The sequence below is a fragment of the Siphateles boraxobius genome, unplaced genomic scaffold (genome assembly GCF_051911475.1).
Source record: "Siphateles boraxobius isolate OS27281-9 unplaced genomic scaffold, OSU_SipBor_1 7, whole genome shotgun sequence".
NCBI lineage: Eukaryota > Metazoa > Chordata > Actinopteri > Cypriniformes > Leuciscidae > Siphateles > Siphateles boraxobius.
This window is the reverse complement of record NW_027509197.1, coordinates 17,299,480-17,313,928: the sequence shown is the minus strand read 5'-3', so window position 1 is coordinate 17,313,928 and position 14,449 is coordinate 17,299,480. Positions and strand designations below refer to the sequence as shown.

Genomic DNA, 14,449 nt, shown 5'->3' with positions numbered 1-14,449 from the left:
AGAAATCAAATTATGTCATAATTTTCTCTTCCTTATGCGTTCTAAACCTGTATAACTTTATGTAGGTATAGAAGATATTATGAAGAATGTTGGTAAACCAACATGCAAAAAATGCTTTGATTACCAACTTATATACTTATTATTACATGTACACACACACAAACACACACACACACACACACACACACACACACACACACACACACACACACACACACACACACACACACACACACACACACACACACAAAAACACTAAAAAAAGTTGTTACACAGAAAAAGAAAGTCATGTTTGGAACAACATACAGGTGAGTAAATGATGACAGGATTTTCATTTTGGGGTAAACTGTCCCAAATAAAATGTTTGTTAAAGCAATCATCTTTGTCATAGCCCTAATTTCAGAAGAAATAATCCTAAAGAGCCTACACAAATGTTTCTTCAACTTCAGGCACTTTATGGGCAGAGGTGGAAAGTAACGATTTACATTTACTCGCGTTGTGTAATTGAGTAGTTTTTTGTGTAGGCCTACTTCTACTTTTTTAAGTAGTTTTTAAAATCTGTAATTTTACTTTTTGATTGAGGTATTGTACTCCATTACATTTAAATCATATCCGTTACTGAGAAAATAATAATAATAATAATAATAATAATAATAATAATAATAATACAAGGGGCGGAGGAATCATTTATTTTACTGTCTATGGAAAAATCGCGCTCCGGAAACTACTTCGAGGTCGGGAGAACAAATGTGCAAAAGAAAAAAAGTGATGCGACGTCGTCGAAAGTAAACCATTGTCAGTATGGGAAATATTTGGATGTAGAAAAAACGCGTGGTTGTCCTTGAGGATAGATAAACAATTTGCAAAAAATGTGGACGCAAAGTGGCTGCAAAAGCAGGAAGCACACAGAACACCATCCCTCCCTGCGGATAAAGGTATATCACGTTTTTATTTAGATGCTGAGGGAATCCCGGAAAACAGTCTAGCAAATTGAATTTACAGTATAACGTAGATGTCACGTAAAAGACGCAAACTTAGGATGGATAAATACATCCAAGTAAATAAAAAGTAGAGCTGAGCAAAAAGACATAAATATATAATCTGCTTGACCTGCGAGTCTCTGTGGGAATGAGCTGAGCCACTTCGTCTACTAACTTACATAGACTACTCACTCATGTTGTTTTCAGCATCTCACAAACAATACAAGGACATGAATACATGAACATTTCCAGAGCTGCTTTAACAGAACGCCTAATCAGCATTTTCATCATTTTATTTGAGAAAAAACATGGTCAAATACACTCTGGAAAAGGTCTTCACTAACAACCCGTCAAAATAAAAGTTCGGTTTAACTAGTAGAAATTATGAAATAAATATGTTATTGTAGCCTGTAGGCCTACAATAGAACGCACGTCTCAGAATAAAAATAAGACAATTTATTTGAATATTATTTAAGGAATATTTTTTGTCCATAATTGAATTTAGTAAATCTGTTTTGCAGCACTTCCCCCAAAAATGAAAGGATAGAAGTTAAAATTTTCATTTGATTACTACTGTTTTTGATAATATATTTGTATTTAATCATAAAAAGAAATAAATAATTTTCTGAATAAAATACATTTAATGGGACTCTATTTAGTATTCTTAAACATTTTAATAAATTATTAATGCTAAAAAATAAGTTGTTAATCTAATTCATTATCAATTATTGAATTTAGTTGATTAGACAAGTTTTGTTGAATTTTAATAAACAAAACAAACCAAATGGTTTCAAGTCATTCTAATGTCATTCAATCATTCTAAAAATAAAAAAATAATAAATTTAACTGTCATTTTATCTGATGATGATAATAATAACAACCATAATTTAATAATACAGTTTATTTATTTAATAATTGATTAATACTGTAAACCATGATAACATGAGATGGTTATCATGCTGTGAAAATCTACAACCTGGGAGAGTCCCCCACCCCTCCCCCGCAGTTAAAAAAGAAACCCAGTAACTTTTACTCCGAGTAAATTTTAAATGAGCTAATTTTTACTTTTACTTGAGTAGATTTTTAGACCTGTAATTTGACTTGTACTTAATTAAAATTTCATTGAAGTAATAGTACTTTTACTTGAGTAAAATATTTTAGTACTCTTTCCACCTCTGTTTATGGGTTATTCCCTAGCCACATTTGAGAATATAAATATATTTTATATATTTTTTAAAAGTTTTTCAATTATCTCAACGGCTTTAAAACTACTGGTATTTATCAAATTTGTTTATATGAAAGGTTTCAAAACTAAAATGATGCCATAGTATGACGTTTTAATTGTTTTTATCATTAAGACACAATTTTAAATAGTTTTAGTATGTTCATTTGTTCGGACAGTTGCACCACCTGACATTTTGAGGGTTTTCATAATAACAAAACTATGTTTTGGAAAATAATAAGTATTTTTTAAATGTAGTAAAAATGAATTCAAACAAAATAGGTTTTATAGAATAAAGTGATTTATGTCATGAATTTACCAGATTATTTTAAAAGGAAATAATGCACTTCACACAAAAATATGCACATCATGTCTTTAAACCTTATATTTCCAATGGGTTCATTTGTATTAAAGCCAAGAGATGTCAATTTAATTATTTTGGTTAAATGTTGTTCACATTAAAACACTGTAAAACATTAAATACAATTTTGAAATGTGCACATGCCCATACACCTACATTTGTGATCTTTATTAGCTTTAATATTGCACTGTGGTTAAAGAAGCAATATATATATATATATATATATACACTTGTAAAAAGAAGTGTGATTGGTGTATTAAACAGTGGTGTATTTAACAGCATAAAACTCCTGAGAGGAGTTCACAGCGATGTACTGTAGCTGAAACCCTCCAGCCGTCACAGAGGAATCAGAGAGGAACTTCAGAGTCATGACGTTTCCTGAGCAAGAGACAACACATAAACAAAGATGCCATCTCTGATCTCTATTTCATTAACCAAAAAGAAGCATGAATTAAAAAAAATAAGTAGGCCTAATAATAAATGCATTCACACTGAATGCAAGAGAAGAACTTTTTAACTTAAACTGACTACAACAACAGACCTGTACTTATGAAGTCCTCCGGAAGTTCATCCCCACAGTATCTATCCAGAATAGACACATTTATTATATTATTTTTGGATTTAATTTAATAAATTAATTTTTTGATAAATTGTTAACTCTCAGCAAATGTAACTTAAAGGCCTATGGCCTATAGTGAATCAAACATAAACAATTATTATTTACCTGCCAACAAAGCCTGAAACATCATCATAGCTGTCATAAATTTCCAGATAATCACTGAGGCAAGCTGTGTCCTCCTCAACGTCAAAGTCTAGGAATTGCAGGCGTATTCTCTGGCCGTAGCGCACACGAATGTGCCAGTAGCAAATCTGCTCATCCTGGTAGTCTTCTGGATAACCAGGAGAATCTAAAACCTTCTCCTGATCTGTGTGCACTCCTCCACACTCCTTTGCTGCAAAGTCAGTACAACAGGTGTACAAATTAATATATAAATAAATATTAATCAATGAAAAATCAAATGAATAAATAAATAAATATCAATAAAATAAAAATATAAAGGGGTACATACTGGATACAGACTAAATTTAGACTATACATTTGTATTAATTTATTATAAATTTGTTTATTTATTTATCTATTAAATAAGCCAACCCATCATGTTTGTCTTGTATTGCATTAATCATCTATCTAAATATGTAAATGAAACTTTCAGGCAATGCTTTGTCAAATCATTATTCAAAAACGTTTCAAGTATTGTGTGTGTGTGTGTCTGTTTCAGGTATTCACTACATTATTGGGACAAAATATCCCCACTAATATCCAAAATCCTTGGTCCCCATGAAGAAAACAGCTTATAAATACTGAGGGAAGTTTATTGAAAATGTAAAAATGCAGAAATTTTTATGGGATGGGTAGGTTTAAAGGTAGGGTTATGGATAGTTCCCATAAAACATGAAAACAAACATGTGTGTGTGTGTTTCATCAGATGAGATGACAGTCAGGTGTAATGACTATTTATATGATCAATTGGGAGCTTACTTAGAATGCCATGTCTAAAAGGACATTTGACAGGACATCTCAACCTGAAAGTGCGTGGTAACCATTTACTCTCTGACTTCTCTTTGAGATCACTGCTGACTCAAGCTCTCCATAGGGAGAATTTCTTTCACTGCCTCATTATGATAAATCAGGAGAAAAAGAGCCAGTCACAAACTCAGCTGGGTCTCTGGTAAAACATTACTAAACCTTGTAAAACTTTCACGGGGCTTCGTTTAGATTACTCACAGTGAGAAACATTTTACATTAGACTCTTCCATATTCACACACTCAAAAACAAAACAAACAAAAAAACAGCCAGAGAAAACAAGCGAGCATTTTACAAGAAATGTAACTCATATGAATAATGTCCTGTGCTGCGATTCACTTTCCATCTGTCATCGTGTGCCATAAAACAGCCATCACCCTTTCCCCAAAATGTTTAGTCATGGTTGTCTTTGTCTAGACCACAATTTATCCCACCCTTATAGTTTAGAGACCAATGAAAGTCTGAAAAATGATATAAAGAAAGGGTCTTTAACCTATGGAGATTTATACCTTATTACCACGCTAATGACTACATTTCAGTCCCAGTTAAGGGTGTTTCCCAAAATCATTGTTAGCCAACTATGGTCGCAAGTTCCATAGTTATCATTTCCCAATCATTTCTATTTCCCAAAACCATAGTTTAAACAAACATTCGCAAACAGCATCACAAAGTTGGTACGACAGCTCTTGACCTGTGGTTAGAAGCATTTACTTGTTTATATAACAAATGGACTTAATAAATCATTATCTTGGACAAAAAAACTAAAACAAGCTGGCATTCAGTACAATCTCCGGGTACGTTTACACAACAATAATGTACTGGAAAAGTTTTTCTTTGCGTATTTAGCATACAGACAACATGTTGTCTGCTAGTACGTAAGAAGAAGCCTACTATGACTGAATCTGGAAATTAAGCAAAATAAATGAGAAAAAAGAAACTCACACTCATTGTTATAGCAGTAGACATCCCACTTTTCGCTTTTGTTGAGCCGGTATCCGTAATCAATGATTCCGACCTTCCCGAAGCCACAGTTAACGCCAGCTTTAACAATCGGATAGCCCACACGTCCTTTGTCAAACCATCCAGCTGCACACACATGGAACCCTTTGGGAGAAAGACAATATTTGTTAGTATAAAACATCTTTCTAATTTTCTTCTTTTTTTTTTACATTAATATTAAATGATCTCAAATTCAATTAATTAGAAATTCAACTAATAATTAATAAAATGTGACCAAATGCAATATTAACAATGATTAATAATGTTTAAAAATAATACATTAAAATTATAAAAATATACATAATGTAAATTTCTATTATTTATTTTTCTGAATGTTCATATTATTGCATCTGCAGTATTTCACAAACAGATTCTGTAGAGACATGTTCTCTATGACAAAGCTAATAATTGAAGGAAATCAGTCTTTTTCAAGTGCATGAAGAATAAAGGGCTCCATGGGCACAATTTGAAAGCTGCAAAACAGAGATGAAAAAAAAGAAAGCAAAGCAGACCTCCTGCATAGAGTGCCATAGGCCTGTACTAACCACAACATGTTGTCATTACTGATCAGAGCTCAAGTCTGGATCCAATTTACTATTACTGCAAAGAAAAGGGAGTCATCTTACAAGAAAACAGGTGTTACTGCTCAGGCAACACATGACAATGACTTTTACAGTTAAACAAAACACTGGGTGGCACTAAAGAATGTCCATTGCTTTGTTTATATGATGTGTGCATATATTTAATATATCCAACTGTGAGAATGTTGATTATCATTCTGCTTGCTGACAGATTAAAAATAGTTTCTGATTATATACTATTATACAATAAAACATATTCAATGTGATCCAAGTTACAGGACTTGCTCAGCTTTCAAAACTAATGCCATGGCCAGGCCCTCTCTAGCTGTTTTTCTTTTGACATCTGATCCAAGTGAGATTTGTAAGTGTGATACAAACCAATTTGTCGAGCAGCCTCCAGTTGATCATACGTAGCAAGAGACCCCCCCTCAAATTTGCACACAGCCTTGGCTTCCTTATACGTCAGCTGATATCTTCCTTTGCGAGATTCGCGGTGGTAAACTCCAGCTGCTTGCTCTGTAAGGAGAGAGAAGAAGGGTCTCATTTGGCAACACTATCAGCTTCGAGGACTCACGTGAGTCTGTTCAGTGTCTCAGAACAATGATTCTGCCTTTCTACTCAAATTACACCAGAACTAAATCAAGGAATTTATTTTAGAAGGTTTTACCCCAAAATATATTTGACTGTGCAGGACATCCTGATTATGTAAGGGACAAATATGATGTACATCCAGTTTCTGTTGCTATTACTAAACCAGATGTGGCCTCTTTTTACCTCACAGAACATCATGCTATTTTGCAGTGGTTTTTAAGCACGCATGCATAACCTTGAAGAAGTTGGATCCCGTCTCAAATGAGTTATAAGCCAGTGATTTTACTGTTGGCAGCAAACATCCAGGTTTTCAGAAGACTGCAACCATTAGTGAGCTCCAAACATGTCTCTGAGAAAAGCCCAAAATGGGAGACTCATTTGAATAATGAATGTAGCAAGATACTGTAGCTTGTTTAGCTCTAAGTGTTTTCAGATGTGCTGTAGTTGTCAAGCCACTTTACCACCACAAGGAACATTAGTTTTCAAACATTTGATACAACTTCTGCTGCTGGTTAGTGAGAGCACACTGAAATATGTGCTCTGATGAACTAGATTAATAGTCAATGGATCTATAGACCATTTGGGTGTTTGCAAACATCGATGATGTGTTTTGTGGGCGGAGCCTACCTGGTGGCAGAAAATGAAGCCACACAATAAAACAATAAAAAGGTTATTTCGAGTTTATATCTCACAATTTTCGCATTTCCAAGTTTATATTTCACAATACTAAGAATAAATATCAGAATTGCAAGATATAAACTTAATATTCTGTCTTTTTCCCACAGAATTGCAGGCTTATATCCACCAATTCTGACTTTTCCCCCTTCAGAATTGAGATATCAACTCGCAATTGCAAGAAAAAAGTCAGAATTGTGAGATATATAGGCCTAAAAATGTTGTTTAAATGTTACCTGTATAAAACGTTATAGGTTTAAATATTATTTCATGCTGTAACTGTAACGCTATTATGCCCTTGAACTGCATGTGAATATTGTGTAGATCTATGTTTACATCAAATCCATGCTTTAATGGTAATCTAATCATTGCATGTTTCAACAGTCCAGTGGCTTGCAACTATGAATGTCTGCGTTTAGCATCACAGAGCGTCTTCAATGACGGTATTCTATAGATATGAAGACCGATCCATCGGATCTATCAACCAATCGGATCTTTTTTTGCATTCCGATTCTGAAATCCAAAGGCACAATACATTTTTCTCTTATTCCGTGGATTTGGCTCATTTTCCTCCACTTTTTACCACTGTTTTTCTGCCACCACAATGCGCACACAGCTGCAAATGATGTAACCGTGACATTGACTCCAAATTGGTCTATAATATAAATCTATAGAAGTTATGTTGCCCCGCTCCTTTTCAACGCTGCTCCCGTTGTGTTCTGTCTTCCGATTTGTATTTCCACAGCATGAAGGTAAGATCTTACGGATTTATGAATGAACCGCTCCTTTTAAAATATTCCCGGTCTATTGACATTTGTCATCCGCTTCAAACATTACAATGCTCATGATAACTTTCGTAAATAAATCCACTTCACCAGCTAATTACTCTTCGGCAGCGATGCCATAGAAATATACAGAGCTGCTGAAAAAATGGAAGTTCAAGCAAAATTCTAAAGATGGCTGCGTGCTTTGTTTCTCTGGCGGTAAAGGTCTATTGGCCTATAGATCAGTGCAGAGCACCATTTACCTGATTTCATATACACTAAAGAGCAGAAATGAGGTTCATCTGAGGTAACCATTATCAACTTCCAAGTTTCAGACGTACTTCCACAACAAGAAGGCTAATATAATTCTGTTTCTAATATTTAGTACCGACTAAATGTAAAGTTAATTCTTGAAAAGTTAGCCTACACGTCTATAAATTCAAATATTCAAAACCTTTTTTTTGTGTGTGTGGTTCCAGTTGTATACGTACTATATATCCCCCATAATTTAAACACTAATTACTTATCCAAAATCACAGTTGTCTACAACTAAAACATTGGTAAATGTTGGTTTTACATAGGAAAAGAGTGATATGCTATATAGCTATCAAATTCAGATTGTTCTGTCCTGTGTCTTAACAAACGTCTCTAATCTACAGAGAAATATCTGTGAGTTTCTTGGATCTTACCGAAAGGGTTTTTGATGTGCCCTGGGGTAAGTTGCAGTACACAGTAACAGAATGAAGACATTTCCCTGTGTTTACAAGGTCTTTCAGACTGGCAGCACTATCAGTCTAAACAGAGCCATAAATAAGCCTCTCATATGGTTCTAAAGCGAAATGCACACAATAATAGTAGAACATATAAACCCTGTTGAACAGTAAATGAAATATTTGCTTTTTAAAATCATAGTTTATGAGGGGAAAACAAGAAAGAAGGTAAGAAACCGCACTTTTAAAATATTGACAAGTCATGTCCTATCACTCATTCTACATAACAGTTTGAATCAACAGTAAGAACAAGTGAAATAAATACCCAGCCAGATAGAGTTGTGCAGTATTCCATTCTTGTAACCCCAAGCTTCAGTCTCATTCAGGACAAATATAACGGCGAATACAGCGGTTAACACGCGCATTTCTCTCACTCCGCAGCGCTAGTGCAGCTGTCACCCAATGAACTATGTGAAACACATCATGTTGTGAGTTTAAATGGTTTTCCTGCCTACTCGACTCCGTTAGGTGTGGTCTGACGTGTGATTTCAGTAATGATGACGATTGTGCGGAGGGCTGGATCGGACAAGACCCCCAGAGCAGAGCCATATGCACTACTAGAACAAGCCTATTATAGGCTACTACTTTATAATAAATAATTGAATGGTCTTGAAATATTGGCTAGTAGAAGACTCAGAGCTGTTATCTTGGAAAAAGGAGGTTGCAAAAAGTATTTAAAAAAGGGGCAAATAATTGTCCTCAACGTGTTTTGGAGAAAAACATTTAGGCTATTTCATTTCAAATAATTCTGACCAGCACTGTAAATATATAGGCTATATTTGCAATCCAAGTTACTTTTTTTGAATACTTTTTTATTGAATGATTTGGTCACATATATAGCAACATTCAAATTAAAAACCCGTGTGTAATGATGACAAGAGCCTGTGAAATCACTGCTACACTTTAATTGAAAACATTGTAACACAACATATCTCAGATTTTACTTTAAGACAACTCATATTTTTTAATCTATAGGCCTACAAGACATAGAGACACTTCCTTTCCAGTCTGATGAAAAGATGTAGTATTTTCTATGTTTATATAGAATATCAGATAAACTACAAACTAATTTTCTTTTTTTGTTTGTATATTTTAATGCTTAAAACATTACAATGTAAAATCTAAAAAAAAGGTCAAAATAACAATTTATATTATTTGCTGCTGTAGGTAACTTTTGTAAAAAAAAATATTTTTTACATATTTGTTCAAACTGTCATTATGTCCTGACAGTAGAATATGAGACAGATAATCTGCGAAAAAATCCTCCCTGTGGTGCTATTGTCATTTGCAGAAATACACCGCTCCCGGTCAGAAACAACCAATCAGAGCCAGGAGGAATGTCTTAGCAGTGTCAATCACGCTCGTGTACGCGCTGATCACCCCTTTCTTGCACAGTCCATACCTTCGTTCAAACTCAAGATTGCCGGTGTGCTGCAGCTGTGCTAATGGCGGAGAAACAACCTAAACTGCCAATTTCTCGAGTGGCACCTGCTCATAAAACAAAGAGGTAAAAGGAAAAAGACCAATGACGATAAACAAGCGAAAAAGAAAGAATTAGACAGAGCCCATTGACTCTGTGTCAAAACTCTAGCCTAACATGTAGCATAACATGATGTTGATAAAATGTCACGCACTGTGGTAAGCAACAATTGAAACCTGCTAATTCACTGGCTTGTCATGTTGCTGAAATAATGTACTAGCAAACCTTATCTTATAGAAAGAGTGCAACGTTATAAAGTTACATGTATTGCAAAATACATAATGATTTGAGGACCAAGTTTGTTGTCAAAGTATGGGCAGGCAATAGTCAATGTAAAGCTTATTGTTGCTGTTTTGTCCCTATTAGTGAATGTGCCATAACTGTTTATAATCCGCCGTCAACGGTGGCTCTGCTTACTAGCCTGCGCATTGACGGCAGGCTCCGCTGTGGGGGAGGAGCTGTGGAGGGAGGAGCTGTGGGGGAGGAGCTGTGGAGGGAGGAGCTGTGGAGGGAGGAGCTGTGGAGGGAGGAGCTGTGGAGGGAGGAGCTGTGGAGGGAGGAGCTGTGGAGGGAGGAGCTGTGGAGGGAGGAGCTGTGGAGGGAGGAGCTGTGGAGGGAGGAGCTGTGGAGGGAGGAGCTGTGGAGGGAGGAGCTGTGGGGGAGGAGCTGTGGAGGGAGGAGCTGTGGAGGGAGGAGCTGTGGAGGGAGGAGCTGTGGAGGGAGGAGCTGTGGGGGAGGAGCTGTGGAGGGAGGAGCTGTGGAGGGAGGAGCTGTGGAGGGAGGAGCTGTGGGGGAGGAGCTGTGGAGGGAGGAGCTGTGGAGGGAGGAGCTGTGGAGGGAGGGCTGTAGCGCAGCAGAGAGGAAAGGGGTGGGACCATAGACAGTAAAAGAACCTGTAAGTTGTGCTTGTTCAAATTTTCAGGCTAAGTCAACGCTTTCTCAAAACTCCCTACTGCAGCTTTAAGTGTTATATTTATTTATTTATATTTATTTATTTATTTATATAAATAAATAAATACTTATATTTTTTTATTTATTTTAAATGTAAAATTACATCACTGAGGTCTCTGCATGGGATAAAACTCTGAATAAAATGAAACAGCAGAAACAGACTGGCCCGGATACATGTGTACCATCAGATAATTTGTTTTCACGTTTTTTTGTCGTCTTGTATAAATGTTTTTTTGTTTTGTTTTTTTGCAACATAGACATTCAAGAGTAATTGCTAGCAGATTTCATCAAAATAACATCTGTCTGTACAGTTGTACTCCAACTTATATTTAAGAAGACTGTTTCACAGGCCTGCCTACAGTATGAAATTAAAATGGTTCCCCCCTTTCATGATTTCATGCCATACTGTAACACTGTCCAGCTCATTTTGTGGTTTAATACAGGCCATTTCTAATTTGTGAGTCTGTAAAAGGCCTACACCCACCGAAAGACATGAAAACTGCCAAAGAAAAGCTCAGCTGGGAACTCTGGACATTTATCTGTTTCAATGATGGGATAAAAACAATATTTATGATATTAATTTTGGCTTGTGTGCCATACTTTGTTATGAGGCTAGTGAAGACATTATTAGATCAATCAATTAGATCATTTCATCAAACAATATACAGTACCTTTAACTTGCCCTACTTAATTGCTTCCAGATTAACAGTTTACTGTGCTTGTCTTTAGTATGAGGTCGTAATTCTTTACTTAAAGAGGATAGGAGGTAAAAAAAGAAGAAGAAAAAAAAAGACCAGCTGGATACGACTTGAATACTACCATCTGCTTATTTAGTGAACTTCACAGAAATGACATACTACTGAACAAATAAACTTATGTCAAAGCTGATCTTGGTTTCCAGGTCACATTGTCTCTGATCTAAACCTTTCTGGAATATAGAAACAGAATTTCATAATTCCATGACACAACATCCTGCTTAAGTCTATACCATGGTAGAAACCACAAAGACGCACCAACCAATACACCCAAGCCCACATTCTCCCTCACACACTCCAAATATGTGAGTCACTTATGTCTCTGAATAGTTCACTTACAATCTGCCACCATTAATGTCCCAAACATAGCTAACATATGTCTTCAGAAGATATGAAGTATTTACTTTATCACAATTTGAACACTTATAAGAGCAGAATAAAAGTTGAGGCCTGTGGACATGCACTATGACACTTCATCCAGTAGATGGTGTTATAGGATAGTGCAGCACAATTCTTCTATTTCCTTCCATAAATGCACAAAATATCCCTATTCCCTAAGAACATATTCTGTAAAATAGTCTTTTTTCTTCTTGTTCTTTTTTTCAATTATGTTACAAAACCGTAGTGTCATTAGTCAAGTCAAGTCACCTACGTTTATATAGTGCTTTTAACAATAGGCATATGGACTGTTTCAAAGCAACTTTACAAGTTGCAAGTTTACATAGTTGTGAAGATACTGCCGTGTCTTTGACAGAAAAGGTAGATTTGAGATCGGCCAGTAATTGATTAATTATGTAGGATCAAGTTGCGTTTTTTTAACAAGCGGTTTAAGCATAGCTTATTTTTTTTTGTATGTAGGCTAATGACAAAGATGAATTAATGATATTAAGAAGAGGATCTATGACCTCTGGAACATCTCTTTCAATAACTTAGTCGGTATAGGGTCTAGCAGACATGTTGTCGGTTTAGATGATTTAACGACTTTGGAAATTTTTGTTTATTTTCTTCTAACAGGTTTGAAAAATAAGCAGATCTAGCAGCTTTTAAGGCCTCTCTGTGTGCAATCGTTCTCTCTTTCCATGAAAGGCCAAAAAAACTAGTTTTGTTTTCCAGTTGCGCTCCATTTTTCTGGCTGCTCTTAAGGGCCTGAGTGCACGTTGTACCAGGCCGTTGGACTATTTTCTTTAATCTTGGTAAGGCAAAGGAGCAACTGTGTCTATAGTGCTGGAAAAGAGAGAGTCAAAAGTTTCTGTCGCAATATTGAGTTCTTCTCATAAAGCATAAAGACAAAAGTCTCTGAAATACCCAAGTGATTATTTATAGATAAATATAATGGCACCTATGTAAAAGCTCCTATGTTGCCTAAGAATCTGCACAAGGTGAGTAGGGCTCAGTTTACAAAAATAATTTGCATAAAAAATAATTGATCATCAGTGCTGAATAGGAGCTTACTGTGGCTCACGACAATTTCACTCTGAATCAAACAGAGTGGATGTAAATTCCTTCACTGAACGCAGACATTTGGTGAGTCAAAGACACAGATTCATTAGATGAGTATCAGGCCTCAGTGCTGCAGGACATACCTTGCATTCCAGTAAATATTAATGTTGGCAGTTATCACATCTCCCTGGAAATGAAGGACATTGAAGGAAATGAAAGACTCGTTTGACACATTTAGAGAGTATAACTGGAAGCAGCATCATGCAGATATCAACCTGTCAAGTATGTTTTTTACTAGGCCTATTTTAGTTTTTTGAAAGAAATTAATACTTCTGTTCAGTAAGGATGCATGCATTGGCTCAAAAGTGACAGTCTATTAATCAAAGAATTCTAAAAAACTGTAAAAATGAGAATCTTGTTCTACAATGGAAGAACTTCTGTCTGTTCAAAATTACATGAACAATGGTCACAAATCACTTCTACAATTAGTGACCTAAATATTTACAATCTTTTTTGTTTTTTACTTCTTAAGACCACTTTTTTTTTTTTTTTTTTTTTTTTTTACGAAATGAAAAATAAATGAAAGTAAAACGAGAGACACTTCACAAGGGGGCAGAAGATCAGGCCTTCATGGTCACATCTGTTGCTGTTCAGCTCCTAAAGTCTCAGACGTTACCGAAACACACAACCCTACTTTCCCTTCTTGTGTTCAGAGCTGCGTCCTCTCCCAGTGACATGACTTCACTTCTGTCTGAATGCTCTAGCTGTTGATACTGGCTCACTGCTTGGGAGGAAAACAGCATTTAGTTCATCAACTCTGAGAACATGTGATTTATGGGCAAACCACAGAGTTGACATCCCAACAGGGAAGAACCACTGGAGCTCCATACACATTTGTACTTCTGCAACCCCAAGTCTCAGCTCAAAATGTCAGCCATAGTTGTGTTGTGTGGCAAAAGAACATGGAAATTATGAAAGTGTGACCAGATTTTGATTTGGAGAAAGATTTAAATTGATTGTGTGTAGAAGTTGTATTTGCGTGTAAAAGTCTGCACAGAGGAACATTTTAAATGTAAGACCCTTCTCCATACCTTTGATTGGATTGATAGTAGACAACCCACCAGACCTGGTAAAATACTCTTTAAGATGTCTTAGAGACATAGTCTCATGTGGTTTCACAGTAAATCAACACTGAAAATGGTTTTCAACTAGGTTCAAAAGGCATGTGCACTTTCCCCATCGCAAACACAGCTGCTCTTTATAAGTGAACATGAGTCCTGTCCTGAGACACGTC

At 35.8% G+C, this 14,449-nt stretch overlaps 1 protein-coding gene across 1 annotated transcript; it reads right to left on the bottom strand.

Annotated features, from left to right (window-relative positions):
• Nucleotides 1–2,694: 2,694 nt before the first annotated feature.
• Nucleotides 2,695–9,018, bottom strand: tnfaip6 (tumor necrosis factor, alpha-induced protein 6). Its single transcript, XM_077216634.1, has 6 exons — nt 8,795–9,018; nt 6,108–6,245; nt 5,092–5,253; nt 3,288–3,516; nt 3,105–3,145; nt 2,695–2,941 (listed from the first exon to the last, which is right to left on the bottom strand). The coding sequence occupies exons 1-6, from the start codon at nt 8,892–8,894 to the stop codon at nt 2,820–2,822; spliced, it is 792 nt and encodes a 263-aa protein (XP_077072749.1). The 5' UTR covers nt 8,895–9,018; the 3' UTR covers nt 2,695–2,819.
• Nucleotides 9,019–14,449: the final 5,431 nt, after the last annotated feature.

Bases quoted from the DNA above. Each gene is read 5' to 3' on its own strand.
- tnfaip6 (XM_077216634.1), bottom strand. From the start codon at position 8,894: ATGCGCGTGTTAACCGCTGTATTCGCCGTTATATTTGTCCTGAATGAG. The intron at 3,146-3,287 runs GTAAATAATAAT...TATTCTGGATAG, and splicing joins GTTTCAGGCTTTGTTGGCAG to ATACTGTGGGGATGAACTTC. The intron at 2,942-3,104 runs GTCTGTTGTTGT...TCTCTTGCTCAG, and splicing joins GGAGGACTTCATAAGTACAG to GAAACGTCATGACTCTGAAG.